The sequence below is a fragment of the Zonotrichia leucophrys genome, chromosome 1A, assembly GCF_028769735.1.
Source record: "Zonotrichia leucophrys gambelii isolate GWCS_2022_RI chromosome 1A, RI_Zleu_2.0, whole genome shotgun sequence".
Taxonomy (NCBI): domain Eukaryota; kingdom Metazoa; phylum Chordata; class Aves; order Passeriformes; family Passerellidae; genus Zonotrichia; species Zonotrichia leucophrys.
This window is the reverse complement of record NC_088170.1, coordinates 10,669,093-10,693,377: the sequence shown is the minus strand read 5'-3', so window position 1 is coordinate 10,693,377 and position 24,285 is coordinate 10,669,093. Positions and strand designations below refer to the sequence as shown.

General features: G+C 43.3%; 1 protein-coding gene across 3 annotated transcripts in view; it reads left to right on the top strand.

Annotated features, from left to right (window-relative positions):
* Positions 1-24,285, top strand: part of TMTC1 (transmembrane O-mannosyltransferase targeting cadherins 1) — a 166,458-nt gene that overhangs the window by 73,320 nt on the left and 68,853 nt on the right. For all 3 annotated transcript variants that reach the window (XM_064737429.1, XM_064737419.1, XM_064737413.1), the window contains 3 exons: positions 3,598-3,679; positions 4,590-4,693; positions 16,250-16,439. In XM_064737429.1, coding sequence (XP_064593499.1) covers positions 3,598-3,679; positions 4,590-4,693; positions 16,250-16,439 — 376 coding nt within the window. The remainder of the gene's footprint in view (positions 1-3,597; positions 3,680-4,589; positions 4,694-16,249; positions 16,440-24,285) is intronic.

The following is a 24,285-nucleotide window of genomic DNA, read 5'->3' as shown; positions in this document are numbered from 1 at the left end:
GTGTGTGTGTTTTGGCATGTTTTGGGTACCACAGTAGTGCTGGTTGGGGTGGAGCAGGTGATAGGGAGTGGTTCCCATGAACAGAGGGATGTTTGGCAGCCTGGAGAGGTTTGCAAATGTGTGCAAATGTGACCAGTGACTGGCTTTTTACAAGACAGCTGTTAAAAAGGGGTATAAAACAGTTTAACTGTTAGAATAGTAATTTCTTTGCTTCCCCTAGCTAAATACAAAATTAAGAGCTTTGTCTGATCTTAAAGTTGCCTGAGTGAAGTTCAGTGTAACTTCAGATATGTTTGCTAGCTGAGATTTAACGTGGAAAAAGCTGCTGCAATTTTGCATGTAAAAAGCTCTGCATTTTCCATGCTGTGTGTTACTGACGTTTAGCAAACTTCCTCAATGTCTTGGTTTGGAAAGACAGGTGTTTGCTAAGGAAGGCAGGAGCCTCCCCTGAAATGGAGAATGTAAACCCCCTCCCTCCGAATTGCTATCAATTTTAAATTAAGGGGCTCTCAGGCAAAATATATGGGAGCAGGAAATAATAGTTATTTAATAGGGAAGAAAATGAAAGCATAAAATAAACAATGCAGTAAACTAAAACAACCCTGACGGAGTCAGAACACAACCTGACACCCTGTGGGTCAGGATGCTGGTAGCAGTCCCATTGGAAATGTGGCTGCAGTCCTCCTGGAGTGCCAGGTGTGGCTCTGTTGGAGCAGGGATCCTGTAGAAGGGTGGAGTCTTCCTCTGAAATCCAGTGGAAGAAGAGGCAGCTGTTCCTCTGGGAAATCCAGTGGAGAAGTCATGCTTGTGTTCCAGAATCTCCAGATTATATCTGGGTAGGAATGCTCCCAGAGGCTCCTCCCTCTGGGCAGAGCATCTCCCAATGGGATGCTGTAGTTCTTATCAGCCCTGCAGTGACATTCAGTGGCCTGTTATCAGCAGGTGTCTCCCTGGAGGGAGGAGTGGTTGTGGAAGAGATAAGGAAAACTGCCCACTTGACAGAAGACAGCTGCCATACAGATGACAAAGAGAATACCATTTGCTTGACAACCCAGGACACCCATCCAGGTCCCATTTGCAGTTCATTTGGTTTCATTACACAAACTGTATGTTGCTCTTCCACCTGCACCAGACTGAGATGTTTCACTAGCTACCTTCCCTGACACAAGTGGTAGCTCAGTAAGGTGCTCTGGGAATCCACGTGGTTCTTCTAAAGCTTTGAGGCACTGAGTGTGACCTGTCCTTTATGCCACTCCTGCAGGTCAATCTGGTGGGTGGAGAGCAGGCTTGCTGAGCACTGAACTGTGTTATCTTTTGTGGTTTCCAGACAGACTTCAGGACAGCAGCTTTCTTTAATGGAAAAGTTTCACTTTTTAATTGAACTACTCATTGCCTGACCACTGGTGGCTTCTCTGGAGGAGAACAAACTCACAGCCTGAGATGATGGCCGCTTCACAAGTTTTGGGTCACTGGTGTGAGGTGATGCTGCTTCTCAAGGATGAAGTTGGCAGAGTTCTTGACACTGATAAAAGTGCTCCTCTGTCTGTAACTGAAGCCTTGGAGAAAGAGCTGAACTGTTCTAGTCGATCTTTTCCCAGAATAATTCTACCCAAAGCAAACATTTGTAATGGAAAATTTCTTCCTAAAGTGTTGCAGAGAGTTAAAAGTAAAAGCGAGCGAAAACAGGTTCTTGAGGAGTCAGGCAGTGTGATGAATAGAGGGCTCTCCTCTCTCCACACATAAAAATGTAAACAAAGTGCAACCAAACACTTCCTGCTGCAAATCACAAGGGGGTTGAGTTTCATAAAGGGTTCCAGGAGGGGACAAAAGCCTGGGGTTTGGTCCAAATGCTGTTAAAGTCAGTGAGAGGCTTTCCCTTTGGTTCCGGTGGATTTGGAGCCAGGCCATGGTGAGCACTTGAAGGCCAACCTGACCTTTCATGGGGAGACAAAGCTGAAGGCTTGGTTTCACCTCCCTTGTACTTGCTGCAGCCTGATTGAAATCAGTGGGAACTCCAGAAACTTTGCACTTTGAGGCGTTCAGCCCTTGTAGACTAGTCTGACATTTAAGTCAGGTTTGGTGCTTAAATGTCAACATTTCACAGTTAGTAGACTCCAAAGACTGAAAGTTGTCTTGGCTTGCTTTATGCTGTGTGGTTTAGTTCCTTAGTTTTAGGCATGGTGCTTAGGGAAGGCTTTCTGAAGAGCAGTTCCTTTGTACAGAGCATCCAGATGTATTTCTTTCATCTTGGTAAATGCTGCCTCTGTTTCTTGCTGGCTTTGCCCTGGTGCTTTTTTTTCTGCAGTGTAATCTTTTCTTCATCTTGCCATGGTGACCAGGCTTACAAACTTCCTACTTTAGAAAATGTGAACAAAACCCCAGGTATTAAAGACTCTTGGCTGCACTAGGAAGTGCTTCAGTCTTGCTTTTTCAAAGACTTGAAGGGTGGAAGCAGTCAGGTGATAGACTGTCTTAAGGAATTTGGAGAGGAAATAAGATGTGTTTTATATGCTCCCTGTTCACAGGAGAAACATATGAGGATTTCATGCTTGGAAAGGTAGCTTGCTTGAAGGTGTTGCAATACAAACTGCAGTTTTTGTAAATCATTTAAATAGAGTATCCTGATACTGACTGTATGTTATACAGAAGAACCTGCAAAGGTTTTCCTTCAGAATTTATTTTGTTGACTTTATATCTTCTTAAAATAAGTTGTCATTTTTTCAATGGGTTTTTTACCTACTATATGCTTAAAATATTCCAGTTGTCTCTTCTGTATTTCTTTTTGTTATTGCTTTATTACAATGATGGAGCATCTGTAAGATTCAATAGACACGGAATTATCATGAAATTATTGCCATGGATATGGCACTGTTTGTTATAGTAAGAAAGTCCCTTAGACTTTGGCAAGTGCTTCTATTCTATATTAAAATAAATGCATGGTTTTGGCTCTAAATACAGTTTCACTTCACTCATTGAGAAACAGGAAGGGTTTTATGAAAATTCCTACAACAGTATGCCACGTGTGTGTTTCTCTCTGTGCAATTAATTATCATAGCACTTTGTCAGCAGGCTTGTGATGAAACTTAAATGTGCAGAATACACTCCCAAAAAATGCTTCAGATCAGTTCTGCTAGATAGTTATTCTCCTCTCTAGAGACTGAGCAGAGAGCTGGGAACAAGGAGTTTCTGCATTTTAATCATAGTCTAAAATTGAATTGCTCTGTTGGGGTGACCTTTTAAAAATATGTCTCTGTCTAGTCTTCTGGGAGTCTGAAGACAGCAATCTCACTGAGACACACCTGGGATTTTTCTGAGGATTAAGGGGTTAATTGAAGATTTAAAAACAAACAAACAAAAAACCAAACCAACAAACACACCAGGACCAGATTTTGATGGCAGAACTGCAATGTATTATAGTGTGGATTACTTGAACTAGTCTCAATATTTTACTTATGTGGAAAGATCTTTGAAGAGTAGGAGTGATGTCATTATTATTGCATTTAGGGTGGTTAAATCAATGTTCACATTTTTCTCCATTTGAAAAATGAGTTCGTGTTCCAAAGTAGTTCAACAAACATTTGTTTCCTTGTATTTCAGCTACCTGACTGCAAATAACAACCAGAATTTCTTGTATACTGCAAGGCCTTTTTTGAAGAGAGCTGCTTTGGTGATAAGCTACGTAAGTATGAATGGACTTGACCAATAACAATGCATAGTGGCATCCCAAAAGACTCAGAAAGCTCACATGGTAGATCTTGATACAAAGTTAGGCTTGGGAATTAGTCTCGGAAACTTCAGCTGTGCAGAAACAAGCATGTTACTGTGTTTCCACTTAAAACCTTTTGATTTATAGTGGTTTCCTTTGCAACCATGTAATCATCTGCAGGTATTTCCTGCCCTAAATACAGGGGACTCTGTGGCACTGGGCTGCCCTGTCAGTGACATGCTGTTAATGCCAGTGCAGGTAAGAGTTGTAAGAAAAACTGCTGCTTGATGTGCTGCACACAGGACTCAACATGTTGCAGAGGAGAAAACAAGCACTTCCATGGGAATGTTCTGGGTGTGCAGCTCCCTGTGCTGCTCCAGGAGCCAGATCCCCCTGCTTGTCCCTTGACAAGTGCTTACCAGAAAGGTAAAGGAGTGGCAGCTTCAGAAATCCTTCTAGGAATTGGCATTGTGCAGCATGAGAAGCACTGATGGAGCTTCTCCTTACACCTACGCCAGCGTGGATAAATGAGAAGAACTTTTAAGGCATCACCCATGATTTTCCCCTTTGCATTTAGGTAGAGCCTACACTGCAGCAGAGTGACAGATTTATCCTTGAGAGTGCTGCCCTTGTGGTGGGTACTGAGATGTGTGAGTTGCTGGCAGTAGTGCAGACAGGAGGAGGGACACACCAAGTCACAGTGTGCTCTGTGCTGAGGGTTTGTCACCCTGTGTAAGGTGGCAAACTTGAGTTTTGCCTAAACTGCTGAGCTGACTGGCTTTGCACAGCATGGAGAGCTATCACAACAAAACATTTGCTGGAGGCCTTAGCTCTCCTTAGTAGTGCATTTCTAACTTAGGTGTTCTTCTTTTCTTCTTTGAAGGTGATCCTCGTGCTGTATTTCCGCCTCTGGATAATGGGAGGTTCCATGCCAATGTTTTCAGAGCAGGACAATCCAGCCTCATTCTCACCATATTTACTGACAAGGTATGATGACAGCAGTCAAACAGAAGCTTTCAAAAGTGTGGTCTTGATGTTACATTTTCCTATGAAAAAAAAAACCTGTTTTGTTTCCTTAACTTAGTTCTTTGTATTGCTCTCTCTCTCTTGGAATAGAAAGCAACCAAAACTATTTGAACCCCAAAGCACATTGCAGGTCCTGTAGGGTTGTATTACAGGTGCTTTCTTACTGAAAAATGTGTGCTTATTATTATGCAAAGCCCAAAGAATATAATTTAGTTGCCTGAGCACAGGACTGGAAAGCCCTGTAACTGAGGCATAATCCTAAATCTTAAAACTGGCTGCTCCTGAAATGTGGGATGGAAGCATGCAGAATTTTGGCTTCAGCTGAAGTTTGTATAAAAAGGGGGTGACCATGCTTCTTGGTGTAGTATCAGTGACTGAGCAGTGAAGGTGGATGGGCCATGAGTGTTTGCTCTGTTTAGCTGCTGAAGGACACTTTGGAGCCTTCTGGAGGAATTTCCTGATGTCTCAAATGAAAATGGGAGCAGTCTTCCTGTGTGTCAGTTCTGGCTTGCTGGCTCCTCATTCCAACAGTGAAATTGCAGCTTAGACACAGGTTAACACCAAGCAATCCTTATTCAACATCTGCTGCAGAATTAGGTTGGATCTTATTTGGGGAACCTTTATGATAACGTGGCAACAGCTCCTGTTACCATCAAGGCTAAAAGTTCTTCCAGGAAGCACATTGTCTTGTTTGGAAAGCTCTGACGTGTTTGTTTCTCGTGGAGTTATTAATACCAGACTTAGTGCAGCACAGCATGAAGGATTTGCTGCTGTCCCTTTTTGATATGTTTATGCTGAGATGGGGGTCAGCAGGTCACAAACGAGCCTGGCCTAATTTCAGTTACCTCTTCTGTGCTGCACATGTGTTTTTGTGTGTTTGTCTCTTTGCCTCTTGTAATGACAGGGGAGGGGTTTCTAAACCCAAAAGCTAAGTCATTCTCAGGGTATGAAACAGTGACTATTTTTACCACTGGCACTGTGGATTTTATTAACAGCCTTAGGAAAAACAAGTCAGAGAGCTGCTGGCTGAGGTCCTCCCTTGGCCCCAGCAGCAGCCCCGGCTTCACTTGCACTCCAGCAACACCTACCCACTCCAAACCTAATTAAGGAAATCCATTCCAGTAAAAAGCAGTATTACTGTTCTGAAGGGATTCTAAAACCCTTTAATTATCCCAGCTCTTCTGTTTCTGCTGAGCTTGATCTTAATCCTCATTTTAGCCAATTTACCCAGAAGGCTTTACCCTCCATTCAGGAGACCCGTCCCTTCAGCAGGTCTCAGTGTCAGTCCTGCAGGTGCACTGGGACCCAGTGACCATCTCTGAACTGACAGCCCCTGTGCACCCTCTGGCCCTTGGACTGGCAGCACACCTTGTCCTTCCTCCTCTGTCTGACTCAAACTGTGACTCTCATCTCAGATTTTATCTGCCATGGTCAAAACTGGAGCTCTTGCTGCCCAGCTGGCATTGTGCCACTCATCCCAAGTACAGGATTGGGATAACAAGTGGAGCTAGCAAGGTTCCAGGGGCATAGGTGTGGTTCCAGGAAGGTCTAGGAAAATCGTTCTGCTCTTGTCAGATCCCTCCTGGCACACTGCATCCAGCTCCAGCGTCCTCAGCACAGGAAACACATGGAACTGTTGGAATTAATCCAGGGGAGGGCTGCAGGTGTGGTCACAGCTCTCTTCACACAGAGCAGCAGGCACAACTTCCCCAGGATTTTTCCTAGGGAAGGCAGTGAGAAAGCTCAGAGAAAGAAGAGAAAACAATTCTTACCTCTATTTGCTGTTCCTGTTGTTTGGCACATGTGGAATGTGTTATGGAGATTGTTTACCCAAAGTGATTTGTTAATTGGGCTCTGGTGATGGTTGTTTGGATTGATTGACCAGTTAGGTCGAAGCTGTGTTGTGACTGTCTGAAAGGGGTCACAGGTTTTTCTTTAGTGTAGAATATAGTGTAGTATTAGTATGTAGTATAATATAGTGTAGCTTAATAAAGAAATTGTTCAGCCTGGTGAAATCACTGGATCATTGCAGGTTATTCCCTGTTTGGGGACACCCTGCCACTATACTGCAGGAGCATTTGTGTTTATGGTCCAACTTCAGAGAAGCTCCTAAGCAGGGTGTGTTCCTCACCTGTGGACAGCTACAGTAGCAGCACCATGTGAAGAGCTGCTGTGGGAAGCTTTTAGCAAGGTTTGGAAGGCAGTAATTAGCAGAAGCCAAGATGTTAAATGCAAGTTGGGTTGAATTGGGAAGAAGGCAGTGGAAAAGCTAAGTTTGGTGTTGAGACCAGAAACTAAAAGATCAGTTTTGGGTAAGGTTCTTGAAGTCATTAGTAACATCATTACTGTAGTCAAAGCAAGGGTTAGAGTCAGGCAGTGGGCAAGTTGTTTTGTAACTCTAAAGATTATTTAGGTCACAAATGGGTGTTTTTTGTTTTCAGAGTTGTCTTTATTTGAGCTGGAAATGTGGTTTTTGTGCATGTCTCGCCAGGGTAAATGTTATGCTTTTCAACAGAGCTGAAAATTATTCTAAGACTTGGCCAGCTCTGTGGGACTGGAAGGAAGGCTGATAACAGTGGAATAAAAAAGAAAAACAGTAGTTTGGAAATGTGTGGCAGCCTTTGTGAAGTTCTTGAAGCTAGATCTGGAGCTGGGGTGTGGGCTGACACAGGATGAACCCAGTGGAGCACTGTGGCTTTGGCAGGGTTTATTGGGGCCACCATTAGGGATAGGAGTCAGTTAGGGGGTTGAAAAAACAGTGACTTGTGAGGTCAGAATCTGTGATCCCTGGGAGCTGATATAGCTTAGAATACAGGACTGGGGGTGTGAGTGGTCTGTGCTTGTAGAGCTCAGGGTGTATCCAAGGAATCTAAGAGGAGACAGGTTCGAAACAAGCCAGGGAAGTGACACACAACAGGCAGCTGAGCTGGGATCTCCTTCCTGCAGGACACCAGGAGTGTGCTGAACGTTTGTGCAGGGTCAGGGAGAGATTTGCCAAGTTGAAATAAGAAATCCAGGCTACTAAGTATGCAGAGACCACATCCAACTCAGAAACTCCCATTAGGAACTGAGGAAGAATTATCATCTTTTATGCTTTACTTGGCATGGACTTCTGGTCACTGCTGGGTAGACCTTTGATGTGGCTCAGTTTGGCCCTAGAAAATTCCTATGTCTTCTATGTAACTTGTCTCCAATCTTGGGCAACACAAATGTATAAATTAAAGTAGACAGATAAGGATTCATTTAACAATTGAAGGGCATAATATGTTGAAATAGTGACAGTTTTTCAGTCTTTAGAAACAGTCATCTGTTCAGCATACTCACTAAATTACTATTGTTGAAATTACCAGCGATATTCCCAAGTACGTCAAAGTTTAGGGGCACGAATGAGAGCCACATTTCCATGGCCTTCAATGTGTTGCTTGGCAAAGGTGGTCTGAGAAGATGGGATGTGTCTGTCATTGCCTTTCCCAGTGGAGGCAGAAATGAAGGTGTTGGGAGTCCTTCTATTCCTAAGCCCTGCCATGGAAGCCTGTCCATCCAGGCTGGTGTGCACTGCAGGATGCACTGTCTCCAGTGGCCTTACCTTAAAGAACACAGACTTTGATCTCAAAATCTGCAAAGGGTAAGCAATATTTGAGATAGAAAAAGCAATCCTATACCTCTGTTCAAACATTCTTGCTTGTATCAGACAGAATTTGAGGGAGAATGCAGCTAGAAAGGTTTTGAGGGCTACCCAGCTTTATGCAAACAGTGTACCGAAAGTGCAGCTCCAGGGTCAGCAGGGTGTTGAATGCAGGGCTGACATGCTTCAGATGTTTTGTACAATGTTTTTTTCTTCTGCCCTTCTTGAGGGGAAAGAAGTAGGAGGCCTCTGGATAAACAGATTTTATTACCAATACTGTGGCAAGACAAGGGAAAAATCCATTGTGCAGCATGTCTCAACCTGTGAGAAACAGATTGAATTTCACCTGTAATTTCTAATTAAAAGTCTTTTAGTTTAAAGACTATGTCTTTGGGAGTCAAGTTATATTAATTTCTGCTGTCATTTGCCTTGTGATCTCTGGTGGCTGATCACCCTGGGTGTGAAGCAGGTTATTTGTGGTGCTTCCTTAAATAGTTAATGCGTTTCTGCTAGGACTGCCTTGAGATAACATTGTCCTGTGGTTGAACTGTTCTCTCTGTAAGCTGGCTTTCTGTATTGCTGTGCTGTTTCAATCAGGTAAATGAGAATTCAGTGCTGCAGAAAGCTGAAGAAGTGCTTATACATAAAAACTGGCACATAATCCTTTTCACAGAGATTTATGACTGTTTTCTGAGCATTGCATTTAATCATCCCAGTTGTAACTTCAAAGGCAAGGAACTACCAAGAGGGAAGCCATGGATCTGTGCTGGGAAAATGGGTCCCTGTGCCAGCCAGCTCTGCCAAGGAAATAGAAGTCAAGTGTAGCAACTACTTTGATATGGAGTTTTCATGGACCTTAGGCTAGAAAACAGCATTAAAATAGACCCCTGTGACATAGCAGCTCTTAATCAGCCAGGATGGCACACACTGCCTGGGTGGTGAGGTTCTGCCTGGCTTGTCAGTGCTTTCTGTTGTGTGCTCAAAGGTGTTTAAGTTCAGCCCTACGTGTAATACCTGCAGGCACCCAGCAGTCAGGGATCACTTCTAACAAAAGGGAGAACAGCAATGTTGGTAAAAATTGCTCTTCATTGATGTGAAAACTGTAGTCCTTTATTCCAATGGGTGTTGGGAGTTGGGGAAGGCCTGGCTGGAAGATGGTGCTCCAAAGCAAAGGCCATCCTGCAGAGAAGGTGGCGCTCCCAGAACCACAGGAAAGGTTTCAGCATCTCCCCCATCCAAGTGTTCTTGGTGCGATGGGCACACCCTGGCAGTGCTGCTCTGGGATTTGACAGGCATTTCAATGGGCTGTGGTGCTTGCTGCAAGCGCTGGTTACACAACAAGCCTTCCCTGCCAGAGTCTGTGTCTGAATTTACTTTCCAAAATCCTTCCACCAGAAGGGGTAGAGAGTGGCCGGTCTGTGAGACAAAGCAGCGTGCCCAGAACATCCCTTTGTCTCCCACCAACACTGGGTGGGAATGCTCTGGGATACAGTGAGCCATTTCCAGAAACATTACCCCAGCAGGTTTATGAGGTCTGGGTTTTAATTTCTTGAGGATCTCAGTGGCTGTTCACAGAGCCCTCCATCTGCTGCTGCCTCACTGATCCTCTCCTGAAGCAGTTGCCCACTGCTGGGCTCTGCTGGTGAATTTGGGCTGCATGGCTCTGGAATGTGCTGCTGAGGGTCAGGTTTGATCACAAGGCATGTCCTCACCCACAGCACACTCAGAGGGAAAACACTGTGAGGTCAGTCCCAGGTTTTCCAGCACTGAGATTCTGACAGGAGGCTTGGGTTTCACTGCTTCAAATTCTCCTAGAGAATTCGGTGTTGTTCAGATTCTTAGCCAGAGTTGAAACAACTGACAGAGTAAAGCTCTTCAGGCAGTGTAGCTGTAGAAGACAGCATGTCTGCTTTCCCCCATGTCCCTGGTGCACACAAGCCCACCTTGCAGAGGAGTTACCTGGCTATTCATCAAGCTGCAGCTCCCTGTTCATCCCTGTCTGTCCTTCCTACTCCTGTCCTCTGCTGATTGGCAGCTGTTTTCCCTAAATGCAGAAGGTTTGATGAAAGGGAATACACAGGTTACAAGTATTTTCTGTCTAATACTTGCATTTGGATGCTAAATGGAATTTGTCTGTCTGCTGCTTGTGTAGTAGTTTACTCCACTATCTCTGAATGAGCTGGATAGACAGAGTGGGAATTTTTTTCTTCTAAGGCTCTGAAAAAGAAAATATTCAGGCTGACAATATACAGAGCAGAAAAATAAACTCGTGTGGGAAGGTATGACTGGACTGGGAGTTCCCTAGGGGGAGTGTAAATATTCCAATTTGAAGGCAATATCTGAAATACCACCACCTGGTTATAATTGCAGCCACATGTGTCCTAGGAGGGCATTATTGTGAACTGCCTTGTCAAACACACTTGGGTTTAGGGCTTTGTAAGAGGATGAAGAGAGCCTTGAGCCAAAATCAGTTCAGCTGTTAATACAAATGAGAAGCTCTTTTCCCTAATAAAAAAGCTCTTCTTACCCTTATAGTGAACTGAAATCTCCCTGAGTGCCTGGCAGTGTGCAGGTTGTGGCAGAAGAGCATAACCACAGGTTCTGTGACTTCTGAAAGGACAAAAACTGGATTCCTGCTTCTGTTTCACATCCCCACCTTTTTCCCCTCCATAAAGAAAGACGCTCCCCTTCTTTTTCCCCCAAGTACTAGTTAAGTGCTCTTATTACCTGCCTTCTAGACAGGTCCATTTTTCCTCAACCAGGAGGATGGTTTGCCTCTGCTTTGCTAAAATCCCCAGTGCTGGGAGATGTTTCACTTGCAGGTGGGTACCCTGATGGGTCTTTGTGGGTAGGGCTGTCTGCCAAGAATGGGATGGGCTGGCCCAGAACTGAGTGTCTGGTGGGTTGCAGCACAGTATGCACTTAGAAAAAATAGTATCACTATTATATATACATGTAATCTCTAATGTATATGTCTGTAATTATATGTATAGTATACATATAATGCATAATTTTTTATATATAAAATCACTGTTATCATATAGGCCCCCACTTTTCCATGCAGCTTTGGTGGGACATGGTCAGAGCTTTGTGATCACTCTTGTAGCACAGTTTTAGAAAGAAATCCATAGTCCCTGGGTGCTGTGGGGAAAAAGCTTAAACTGCTCCAAAATCAGAAAAGACAGGAAATGCCTCATAAATTTCTATAAATCTTGTATTTTTTTTTTACCTAGTCTCACATTCCTTGTGCTCTGATTGCCTGGGTTTGGCAGAGCTGAGATGAAGGCTTTTCCAAACCCCTTGGTCTCTATTACAGCAATTCCTCAAGTATTTTCCTGTCATATTGTTATGGCTTTGAGTAGTACCCTTTTGCATTCATTTTTGCAGCAGAAACAATCAGTTCAGATAGTTGTTTTCTGTAACAAGTTCTAGATATGAATCATCCTGTATTTATCTCAAAGCATGCAACAGAACACTGAAACTAAAAAAAAATGAAAGCTAAACAAACTGGATTGCCATGACAACACTGGTTACCTACAGGAGGAACTGTGTTTTTCTGAGCATGCCAGAGATGATGAGAATTGAAAAGAACACTTGAAACCCACTGAAATGTGGATTTCCATGTTCATTTTGCAAATAAAAAAATTGCTGCAATGCAAATGCTGTTACCTGGCCTGGGGGAAAACTGTTTGCCAGTTAAGAGGCAGAATCTTCCAGTCACCTCGCCAGTAATACCCTGATTTTCATGGGATTAACTGAGAGAGTGGGAGGCAGGCAGGAATTTTTCTCCTTTGGAATTCCAGCAGACACTAGAAGCAATATCAAGAAGATCATTAATTTAAAATGTAATTCGCTCAGTCAACTAATTAGAAGAAAATACTCTTGTTGCCATTTGCAGGTAGGCTGCTGAAATGTAATTAGCTCCTGGAGTGATTTCAGAATCTTCAAGTCTTTTCAAAATTTGCAAATTAGTTCCTTGAGGTGTTGGCTTTGGTAAGAGGTTTCTTCCAAACTTTCTCCTGTGTTTAGCTTTCTACTTAGTCTTGTGATAGGACAGCCACATAGATGAGAAGGAATATCATATGCTTATGAGAGCCATAAATAAAAAGCAGCCCTGGATTGTCAGTAACTATTATTAACATCTTGTTATTTTTCTGTTCCTAGTACAGAATAGCGATAGTTTATAAATGCTTTATTTTATACAGCCATCCATCATGTTCAAGGACAGGCTTCCAATGCTGAAGGCATATCCAAACTTGTGCTTGACTCAGAGCCTGCTGAAGGCTTTGTTTGAGTGCCTCCAAAAGTCAGGCAGTGCCTCCATGGATCTCGATACCATGACTGCTAATGTCACATGCACCATGTCTCGGTTTGGAAAGACAGAAATCTGCTAAGGAAAGCAGGAGCCTCCCCTGAAATGGAGAATGTAAACCCTCCCCACTCATCTGAATTTCTATAAATTTCAAATTAAGGGGCTCTCAGGCAAAAATATGGGAGCAGGAAATAACAGTTCTTTATTAGGGAAAGGAAAAAATTAAAAGGATAAAATAAACAATGCAGTAAATCGGAACAACACTGACAGAATCAGAACCCAACCTGACACCCTGTGGGTCAGGGTGTTGGTGGCAGTCCCATTGGAATTGTGGCTGCAGCGCTCCTGAAGTGTCAGATGTGGTTCTGCTGGAGGAACGGGGTCCTGTAGAGAAGGATATTCTTCCTCTGAAGATCCAGTGGAAGAAGAGGCAACTGCTGTTCCTCTGGGAAATCCAGTGGAGAAAGTCGTGCTGGTGTTTCAGAACCTCTGGATTATATCTGGGTAGGAATGCTTGGCTCCTCCCTCTGGGCAGAGCATCTCACAGTGGGATGTTATAGTTCTTATCAGTCATGCAGTGACATTCAATAGTCTGTTATCAGCAGCTGTCCCCTCCTGAGGGAGGTGTGAATGTGGTCACTCAGAGAGAGAGATAAGGCAAACTGCCCACTTGACAAAGGTAATCTGCCATACAGATGGTAATGGAATACATATTGCGTTGCAATCCGGAACACACCATCAGAGAGAGCTCTGGCTCTGCCAGGAGAGGTGGCCAAGGGTTCTCCAGGAGGGCATCTGCAGAGGCCAACCAGCTGACTGTACACTGGTGGTGATGATTGTCACAGGCTTTAAAATGTTTTACTGCTGTTGGAAGGCAGTATTTAAAGGCTAATTATTGCCATGGTGGAATGGAGCAATGGTTCTCCTTTGGGAGCTGCCTCTGGCACCAAGCAGTGCACATGGCTCCCAAGGAGGACTGAAACCTCCCAAACACTTGGAAATAGATACTTGTTTACAAACCTGTCCTCATCAGTCAGTGGCCTGGAGTTGTATTCCCATCTTCAACAGCAGCCTGTCCTACCTTTCCAGTAGCAATGCATGAACGCACACTGATCTGGCTACTCTGAATGCCTCTGAAATTGAGTGGACTCAATTTGTTATGGCAGCGAACTGTTTATTTATTCTGTGCTGTGTAAGGATCTATCAGCTCCTGCCTTATCAGTGAAGATGCAGAAAAGCAGCTAGTCTGTCCTTAACTGCAGTGCTGCACAGATCCCAAATGTCATCTTGCTCCTTCCTACCCAGCAGCCCAGTCTGAGGAAGCAGGGGAGGGTTTTCTGGTGTGTGTTGTGGTTTGCATACAAACTTCCATGAATATTGTGATGCCTGTTGAAAATGTTAATATATGCCAGGGCATAAAAGGACACTCCCTCCAAAAACTGGGCTCTCCTAAAGCATCAAAACTAACTCAGTGCTTTTGGAAATCCTGTCAGACGTACATACTTGTAGTAGCAATATCATATGCCATGACACTATCCAGATTCATCAAAATAGACATGTTTTTGTTTTAACAATAAAGCCAGAAATGGATCTCAGTTTGGCTTTGAAGTAAGTAGCTGTAAATAAATGCTGGCAGCCTTTTCTGAGCTGATGTGCTGAGGGTGATGCAGAAGTGTGTTTTATTGTGGCTGAGCAGAGGTGGGTCAGAATGTCACGAGTGAGTGCCTTGGTGTGATTAACTCTCAGAGGATTTTGTGTTGCTGTGTTTCTCTATAATGTGTGCCAGAAGGGTTGGTGACTAGAAAACACATTTGTTTCTTTAGAAAGAGTGAACAATCAAAATTTTAAGAATTGTTTGAGCTAAATTAGGTTATGTTTTTGAGGGATGCTCTCTTAAATAGGAACTGGCTTTTTAATCGCTGCCTCTGTTAAGAGAAGATTGATTTTCTTTCTTTCCCTTTTGTTTAGTACCTCAGGGTGGGGAGGTGAGGAAAGTGCAGGGGATGGAAGAGAAGTGTATCAAATGGCTGAAAACCTTAAAAATGTGGGAATATTCCACTTCCCAGAATTGGGAGTTGAGAAGAATCTGTGGGAAAATGAGAATGTGCCTCTGAGACTGTTTACAATGACACATTCCAGCTCAGTAAGCCTCCTTGCTTTTGGGTCACTGTGCTGCTGGAGACATTTGTTTTTTGGATGAGAAGAGAAACTGATACCCTCACTTTGTAGTTATTTAAGTATGTTTTCACAGAAATTCAGGGCCCAACACCCATCTGGGAACTTCCTGCCTGGAGTCACACTTAGCTTCAGTGTCCTACCATTGTGCCACAAATCTGATGTTGTAAGTGCTTTTTGTAAGGGGCTGCATTTTGACCACAAAGGGCCATGTTTGTAAGTGGCAAGTGAGACAATCCTCTGTCTACATGCCTTGACATTTCTGCCATCCTTTGTTACCATTTTAATAAACCTGCAAGGTACCATGGCAACTGGGTGTGATAACAGCTGCTGAAGCACGCTCAGATGGAAGAAATCCTGTGCAGGATGGAATGTAACTTTTTCCTTTTTTTGAGTATTTGCCATTTTTGGTGCTGTGTACAATTTGGACTATTCCATTTGCAAGCAAAGGATGGGTTTGTCTCTTTGAAGGCTGTCACAATTTTACTTGGTTGACTTCACAATTATTGGAATAATCAATCTGCAGTCTCTTGTACTTAAAACTATTTCAACTTTAGATGGACTTTTTGGCAAGTAGATGCCAGGAAGCAAAAGCCTGGGGCAGAGAGGGATGTTGGTTTGATTTGTTTTTTTTCTTGTTTTCTTTAACCCAGTGGCACACATGCTGTTGTTTTTTAGTCCTTTGAAAGCCTTGCATACTTCCCAGAGGGGAGCACTCTCCCCATTTCCATTCCCCATTAATTTCCTCTCTATTGAGAATAACAATTATTGAAGATTACAACAATTTGAAATCCCTACTTACCCATCAGTACTGTGGCACATCTCATGCAATCTGGCCCCAGCCCTAAGAGACTGTGATGGGATCAGCTAAGAATCACTCTGCCCCTCCTTTCTTCTGTATTTTCTCCCTGTTCCTTGATTTGCAAAGAGAAAATGGTCTGACTTTAGTTGCTCCATGTTGTGCAGATAAAAGAAATTCTAAATTGTAAGTTAAACACAGCTAAAGGGATATTTTGTATTGCAGCAGTGATGCAGTGAAGTGTGTAAAAGTTCAATATATTATGTATGTACCTGTGTAGTTATTCATTTATTGTTTAAACTGGCAGAAAGTCATTTCAAAAATCTAACATTCAAATGGGAGTTGAAGTTCTGTTAGTTTTCCAAAGTGCATAGAAACATGTAAATATTGCTGATCTTTTTTCTTCAAATGACCTGTTTAAGTGCCCCTCACCTATGGTAGGTCTCTGTTTGCAGAGAGGTCTGGTGCTACCTGTTGGTGCAGTGATGTTGATGTAGTTTTTTTTGTTGTTTCCTCCCCCTGTGTGGTATGTGGTAAATGCCAAAGGAGGATATTTCCTGTGCTGGCAGTCATTCCTTGTATTACATGACCTGTTTTCCTTTGCAGGTTTTTAACTTATTCCTACCTTCTGGCCTTCAATGCGTGGCTGCTGCTGGCACCGATCACCCTGTGCTACGACTGGCAGGTGGGCAGCATCCCTTTGGTGGAGTCCATCTGGGATGTCAGGAACTTGGCCACGCTGTTCCTGCTGCTGGTGATGACATTGCTCAGCCTACACTGCATTGCTGCATTCAAGGTAACACCAAAAGCCATGCAATACAACCTAAAAAAGATAAATAAAAGTCTTTCATTGCCTAGTCTTCAGATGAGATGGTTGGTTAACACATGTTTTCCTCTGGAATGCACTGGAGTGAGGTGAAAAATCATTCCAGTAATAACTAAAGCAGGCAAGCTCAACTGATGAAAATGTCTCTCTAGCTGAATGTCTCAGTCTTTAATTGGTCTGATTTGAGGGCAGAACTTGGCCCAGACTCCTGCATTCAATTATTGTTAATGATCCAAACCCCACTGAAGTTTTTAGGCATCTCTGCCTCTCCCATAATCATTAGGCTTTTTGTCACTCCCTTCAAACAGGAGTGGGAACTGTCATTTGCAGAGCCTTTTGAAAATAAAATCAATTCTTCTATTTGCACTTTTGCTATGCTTCTAAAACCTAAACATTGCATACATCTTGATGAGATTTTTTTTGTCAGCAGAGTAATGGAATGTGGGAAATCGGAAATGACCTGGAAATTGTTCTTTAGCGTAAATAATACAGTTGGTAAGCCATACTTCCCAATTCAGCATTTCAGAGGTACTATTAATCATATTGCAGAAGTGAAAGTGAGGTTGTAGAAGCCTTGTCAGATATGCACTTCCATGGAAGGGTCTTTTTTGTGGATCATAGGGAGTTACAAGCTGTTTCTCTTTCAGTTGAGTTGTGGAAGCTTCTTTAGGAGAGGTGTCAGTAGTCACTTTGGAAATAGTACAAAAGTTTCTCTTCCTTAAACGTGTGTATAGCTGAAGAGCATAGTTGAAGGGTGTCAGGTTTTTAACACCTGTTATGCTAAAATGTGCAGGTCATGTACATTTTCAGTCTACCCTGGCAGTCTTCCCTGTGCTCCTGATAAGAAACAGAAAATGAACCAAAACAGTTTGAGACTGCAGAGCTATTAATTTAGATAATACATTCACAGATGCTGTATGGCAAATATGGGAAAACACCCTATTAGGTATTCACCAGTTCTACCTGCAGGTTGTACATCATCTCATGTTCATCCTGCCTTCATTACTCACTGCTAGAAAAATTCAGAACTGTTTGTATTAGCTCTAATCCTGTTCTCAAGAAAGTTAATGATAAAATTCTCATTAGCCCAGGATTGCAAACTTCTGAAAAATCTTATTCCATGTTCATTGAAGTTTTATTTGCTTTTTATTTCTTCTCCTGCTGTCAGAACTATATGTAGGATTAATATTGTTGGTTTTCTTGAAAAAGATTTCATCATATTTTTATTACTTTTAAAAAAAGAACAATTCACTCTGGATTTATGAATGCCACTGTTTAATTTGAAACTGCAAATTGTAATTTTTTTGTGAGAAGTTCAGTTTTGCTCTTGACCACCTTTAATGTTCAACAACATGAATTTTGCTCTTTGGGCACTGAAACTTGGGCACTGAATTTGGGCTTTGAAATCCATCTTAAAGATTCCTTTGTGTTTAGCTTTGACAACCCCAAACACTGGATGAATTGGATCTGAAGTGATCTAATCCAGTAAAACTAGAGCCATCCTGACCAAGTGCTCTCATGAGCACTTGCAGCCTCCAGCAAACCTGCTGTGAGCATGGAGCTGGTGATGGTTCCTGGGATCACCTTGGATGTGTTTCCCTCAGCCCTTGGTACGGAGTCACAGAAGGGTTTGGCTGGAAGGGACCTCAAAGACCATCCAGTTCCAACCTCCCTGCCATGGGCAGGGACACCTCTCACCAGACCAGGTGGCTCAGAGCCCCATCCAACCTGGCCTTGAGCACTTTGAGGGGTGGCACATATGTACATACGTAGTTAGAAGTATAATTGGAAATATTTTGCTTTTCAGGAAATTCTATGTTTCTGATGCTATTTTCTGTTTTGTTTTTAACAACTCCCACAATCTCTGAATTGTGGTACTGCCATTCAGTGGTATGAAGATAGTTGTGCTGGGCTGAGTGGTGTGAATTACCCAGGAAGGCAAACAGGAAGCAGCAGTTTTCCTAGAAATAAATTATGCATTTGACTTCAAACAATGCCTTTTATAACAAGGAGAGGGGAGTTCAGGGCGCATGAACTGCAGGCACAATTCATTGTATTGGGTCTTAGGAAAGCATCTTTCCAAATGCAGCAGCAGTGGCCTTTTATAGGGCATTGCTTCCCCCAGGAAGGGCCATCCTTCAGTCCAGCCCCAGACAAGCTCATTGCATTCAATACTCAGTGCATTCCAGCTTCGAGGCAGCACAAGATATATCAGTTGATTTCTCACATTTGGTAAAGTGTAAGATGTTCTGCTTTCTTTTGGAAGCACACAGAACAGCCTTAGCAGCCATTTTTCTCTCCTTTTTCATTGCAAGGTCTCACCTGGAAGGGGTAGCTTGCAATTTCCTGAGGAATGATTGTAGAGTGAACAGGCATGCAGTCTGTGTGCCTCTCTCTTTAGAGTGTAGGTGTACAGGGGTAAGAGGGAATGAAACCTCATATTCATTCTCAGTGGCACCATTGCTTTCCTTTCTGCTGCACAGAGAATGGAAATGGTGGAAATTGTTTTGGCAGCAGTGAAGACATTGGTCCAGTGAACACTGAACTGATTTTCAGTGGCAAGAGGTGATGTGTGTGCATCCACAACAGACTCACAGGAGACTCACAGAATGTTTTGTGTGGACTGTAACTGGAGAATGCCTGGATTGGATTTCTGCCTTTGTTGTCATTGAATTTTAACCAGGGCTATTTTGTTGACGTTTGTGATTAGGGTAATAACTCTGTTGGGCATGTGTGTGTGGTGCTGATAAAGGACATCTAAGGCACAAAGCTTTCTTGTTTCATTTTGTGAGTGTTGCTATACCTCAGAAAGAGAAGGAACAGTGGAAGATTTCTACCCTTGGGTGCTTTCCTTGGAACATGTCTGTTACTAGGTGGCGATTTAGTGATGGAAACTGCAGAAATAAGAGAAGGCAGCTCTCCAGTTTGTTTGGAGAGAGAAGCCTCCCTTCTCATCCTGCTTGTGCACCTTCACTGTTGTCTTCCTCTTTACTTAATGAGGAGGTCACTTAAAAAATTGGCTTTGTTAACTGTGTATAACTTCCATTCTCCGGGTTGTTTCTCCTGTGTAGTGTGAATCCCTCTCACCTACCAGCTGGAGAGCTCCCTGTGAGCAACTCCCCAAGCAGGACTTGTTCTGCTCAACTCTTGGCAGTGAATGTCCTCACACAGGCTTCAAGCAGTGCTGGGGCTGTGGCAAAGGCTGGGGGTGCTATTCAAAATGCCTGCACCCTGGAGAGATTTTAATAGTTGGGAAAAGAGGATGGCATTTATTTATTGTTCATTGTCAAAGATAGCCTTGGCTATGAGGAATGGATGTGGTGTGACTTCCAGATGGATTACAGAGGTGCCAGGAAATGGCTGAGGCATTCTCTCAGTGGATGTTAAGCATGCCAGTCACAAGGTCAGAGAAATAATCTGGTGCTTCAGAAGGCCACTGGGGTAGCCAAGGGCCCATGGCACTGCCTCTCTTTGCTGGAAGATGCAGGGAGCACCTGGTGAACTGGAGGGAGGACAGTTCTTGGCATTATCATCAGGATGACAGTTATTTCTTTGACATGTCATAATAATTCAATGAGCATGAAAGGAAGACCCTTCAGATGTCTGAAGCTCCACTCTGCATGGCATTTTTAGGTCGCTGCCTAATTAGCAGCTTGTCCCACAGTTTTAGCTGTGAATGTGTGCGTGCAGAGCACGTGATGGGTGAGATTCCATTTCCCTGTGGTACCTGACATATGGAGGGCTGATAGTGGGAAAACTCGTGTGTGTAATGGGCTAATTCAGAGGGGTGATCTGGAAAACTGACTGGAAGCATAGCTTTTGCACCTGGGCAATCTGGGGGAGTGTGGGAGTGTATTGCACCTCATACTGACAGCCCTCACACATTTGTACCCGTGACCAGCATTGTAAAGGTGCCTTCTGGTGGCTCACAGCACCTTCTGCTCCTTCAGCAGGAGCACACAATGATGTGCAGCAGTTTGCTCATGTCCGAGGAGGGAATGCTACTGACATTTCACATCAATTAAAAAAAATATAATATACTATGATATATATATGATATATATATATATAAATATATATAACTTTTTTAGAGAATGTGCTTGGCTGTTCTGTGGCTACATATGGTACAGGAAATTGTGATGGTTTTCAGGTTATATTCCTGGCATGTGACTGACATATGTATTATCCTGATCTCTCATATGCTACAGTTGGTTGTTTTTTATTTGAGAGCTAATTTTAAAGGTGATGCTGCCTCTTTGAATTTCCCTGCATGGTGCTTCTTAGCCAAGACAAGGCATTTTATACCATATTGTGATGACTTTATTTCGTGCTGTAATTGGCATCATATTGCCATTTATCTGGTGGATTATATGTGTGGATAGCATCTGAGCATATTCTTCAGTGACTTTCAGACTAAATTTCTTGGCTGACAACTTTCAGTACCATCCAGGAGAGGAATGCATTTGCATCTTCTCTTTGTGTGCATGTTTCTGTTGTTTTTGCTAGCACTCATTATGTGTACTTTGTCATGCTATTTACTTTACCCTGCGCTCATGAGACCTTTGCCTCGTTTCCCAGGTTTGGCATTTCATTAATAAATCACAGCTTATGGACCTTTCTGGGGAACAATTGCCTTTTCTAATATTCTACAGCAGTACCAGCATAGTTAGAAAGTATGCCTAGCAAAATTTATATGCCACAACACTTCCAGAACAATACCTGCTTCAAAGGCACAGCAAGGTGAATAAGGCTATTTATTGATGGAGTCTATCTGACGAGCTGGAAACCACAGTCATTTCCATAAAAGGTCCATTTAAAATAAATCCTGCTTTCATTTTCCTGAGGGCCACTTGAATTCCTTCCACACAGAGAGAAGGTCAGGACTGATGTTCTTAATCCTTTTGCAGCGAGTTTTTTCCTGTGCTGCTTCTGTTGTTAATGTTTGCTGCGGGGAGAGAGCAATAAGCCAGAAAGAGTGTTCAGTGAGATCTGGAGGAAGGGGGGAGCCCCTTGCAGGCACCCCGAGCTCACTGAGTGCTGCATTTCTGCTCCATCGAGTGCTGCAGCCGCATCCACAGCGTGCAGGTCCCTGGTGGGGCTGGCAGGAGCAGGGGAGCCTGCCCAGGGAGCTCTCTGGGCCAGCTGACAGACTAAAAGGGAAAAGCTGCCCTAGTCTGCATGTGACTGCTGTTTTGGGTGAAAAAAGCAGCCACAGAACTGTCAAAACACACCTTGCGTGGTGGATGTTTGGAAATAGCAGGTTTGGAGCGTGGTGCTCGGGGTAAATATAACCACAGCTTGAAGCAGCTCTGATTTGGCTCCCTGTGAATATGTTCAGCATCTCACCAAATGGGCTCTCACTGCCTGCAGCGTGGTGGTGGAGGTAATTATCACGGGGGCAGGGAGGTCTGCCATTTTCAGCATATTAAGGCTGAATTACTCCTTTTATTCTGCCATTTTCTTCTTCTGATTTGAGTCAGTGTTTCAAGGCCCACTCAGAGCTGAAAGGTTTTGAAATGGCACAGTAGCAGGGGTGAGCAGGAGAGTGTAGGTGAAATGAGGAGTAAGAAATTTACGGCTGGGAGGGGTAATGAGTGTTCATTGTGGCTGCTTGGCCTCAGTTAAACGTTGGGGTGCCAAGCTGCTGTGTGGGTTTTGTTTTTTGTTAGGCTCCTCTTGTTCCATGTTACCTTCTCAAGAGCAAATTCACCGTGAACCAAGTTGCTTTTCCAAAGATCGTGCTTTTAAGTACTGCAAATTTGTGCATTGAATTTTACCTGTTTTGTTGTGTTTTTTTTTTTTTTGTTTTCCCCACGTAGTCAAGCCGCCTGCAGTCACAGAATGAAAAGCAACCACAAGGTGAAAAGGATTATTCTAATTCCTGGAGCAATTTTGTTGATTTTTCTATTTCCTTTTGGAATGTTCCACTTCTCTTTCAAAGATTTGTGTGCTTCTTCATCCAGCTCAAATGGGCTTGTCAAGTGGAATTAGAGGTTGCAGAGATTAAGGATTGGGAAAATGAGCTTATATCTTAGGGAATTTCAGAATCTTGGGTGAGAAAGACCATAAACACACAGCTGAATGGATGGGTAGCTGACTTCTACAGGGAAAAAGAAATGGTGGATATCAAAATTTTACTCTGAGATGCTACTATAAAATATGAACTATTATGGGATATATTTCTGTACCCTGTTATGGGAATGGGAAAGGACTGCTTTCTGCTTTAATTCCGTAATTGAAAATCAGATTTTCAGAGGTGTTGAGCACCCACAGTTCTCATGCTGGTAAAGTTTTTAGGCATTTTCAGCATTTCTGAAATCTGTCCTGTTTTACCTGGTACAGACCAGGACTTTCTTCCTTCTGGAAACAGGGAGGGAATGATCGTGTTAGGGTGGTCTGAGATGTGTGCCAAGGATTTATCTTCATATGATCCTGGGTGAGGAAGGCAGTGCACCTTTCTTGGGTTTTGGTTTCAGATTCTGACTCTATGTTCCAGTTTCTGGTGTATGTTTGCACCAGTTCCTGAAGAGGTGCTGCAGCTGGTGAACTGGAAAATAGTTTCTGTTGTTGCCAAATGCTTGAAATAGTGTCAGTGTGTCAGGTAGTTAATACACAGTCAGCAGTGATTATCAAAATAGCATTAGAAATCTATGGCTATTTCTATCAAAACTAGATGATCACTAAGAAAAATTTAGTTATTTTAGGAAATGAGTGAGTTACTAAGCCTGGCATTCAAGTAGCTGGAGCTACTCAAGATGCTGATTTTTAATTTTTTTTTTTTAATGAGGTGAGAAAATAAAACTCCTAATAAAGTGTGGTGATTACAGAATTTGTGGCTGTTTTTCTAGGAGCAAGCTGATTAAGACAGGTGTCTGAGCCAGTTTTGAAGCTGGTAAGTTACCTTTTGCTTACCAAATGGTTGAGTTTTTCAGACCATCTGTTGACACCTGACTTTTGGCATCATTCACTTGGAAGCAGTGGCACAGGCAGCAGAGTGTAATTACCACAGTGCAGTTTGGTCACGGTAGATCAAGGTGTGTGTGTCCCATCCAGGTTTCTGCTGGTGTCCTGAAGGAGAGCAATGCTGATGGTGCATGGAGTGTGGTACAGCTCTGCCGTGGCCCATCTGTGTGTGCACCAGGCAGGTGAGACCTGCAAACACCCACAGCTCCTGTCAGCTTTACAACCACAGAGATTTGGTTTTTTTCCTCTGAAGGAATCAATCCCTAGCGTTAATTCCTGATTAGCTTAATGCTTTCTTTTTATCACCTTATGCATGAATGGAGAGTGAGTTTGACATGCTTCTACACCATCCCTTTTATCTTTAATGCTGTCTGTGTGGAAAGTGCAGGAGTGGGCGTTTGCAGATGCTGACCTCTTGCCAGGTGAGGTGCTCACAGTGGTTTGGTGCAGGCTGCTGAGGAGTCACATTGCAGGAATAGATGAAGCAGGGTTGTGTGCAGTCTGCACTTAGGGTTTGTACAAATGGATGTTAGGAATAAACTGAAGAAGTGCCATCCTCTGTCTGTGGTCTGCAGAGAGTCATGCAGCTTCTCTGGGCCTCTGTGTCTCTTTTGATGGATAATGCACTTACCTCTCAGGCCTGGAAGGGTTTGAAAATGTGTAATAGCAATCATTGCTTTGGTACAGCTGTGCACTACCAGCTTTCCTGGATGCAGCTTTTCTGTGCATGTAGTCAGGTGTTCCAAGCAGAACATCTCACTGCACTGGGCCATCCAGAGCTCTCTGTCACAGGGATTGATGCCTTTGGTAGGAAGGAGATCTTTACTCCATGGAGATGTTGGATCTAAATGGT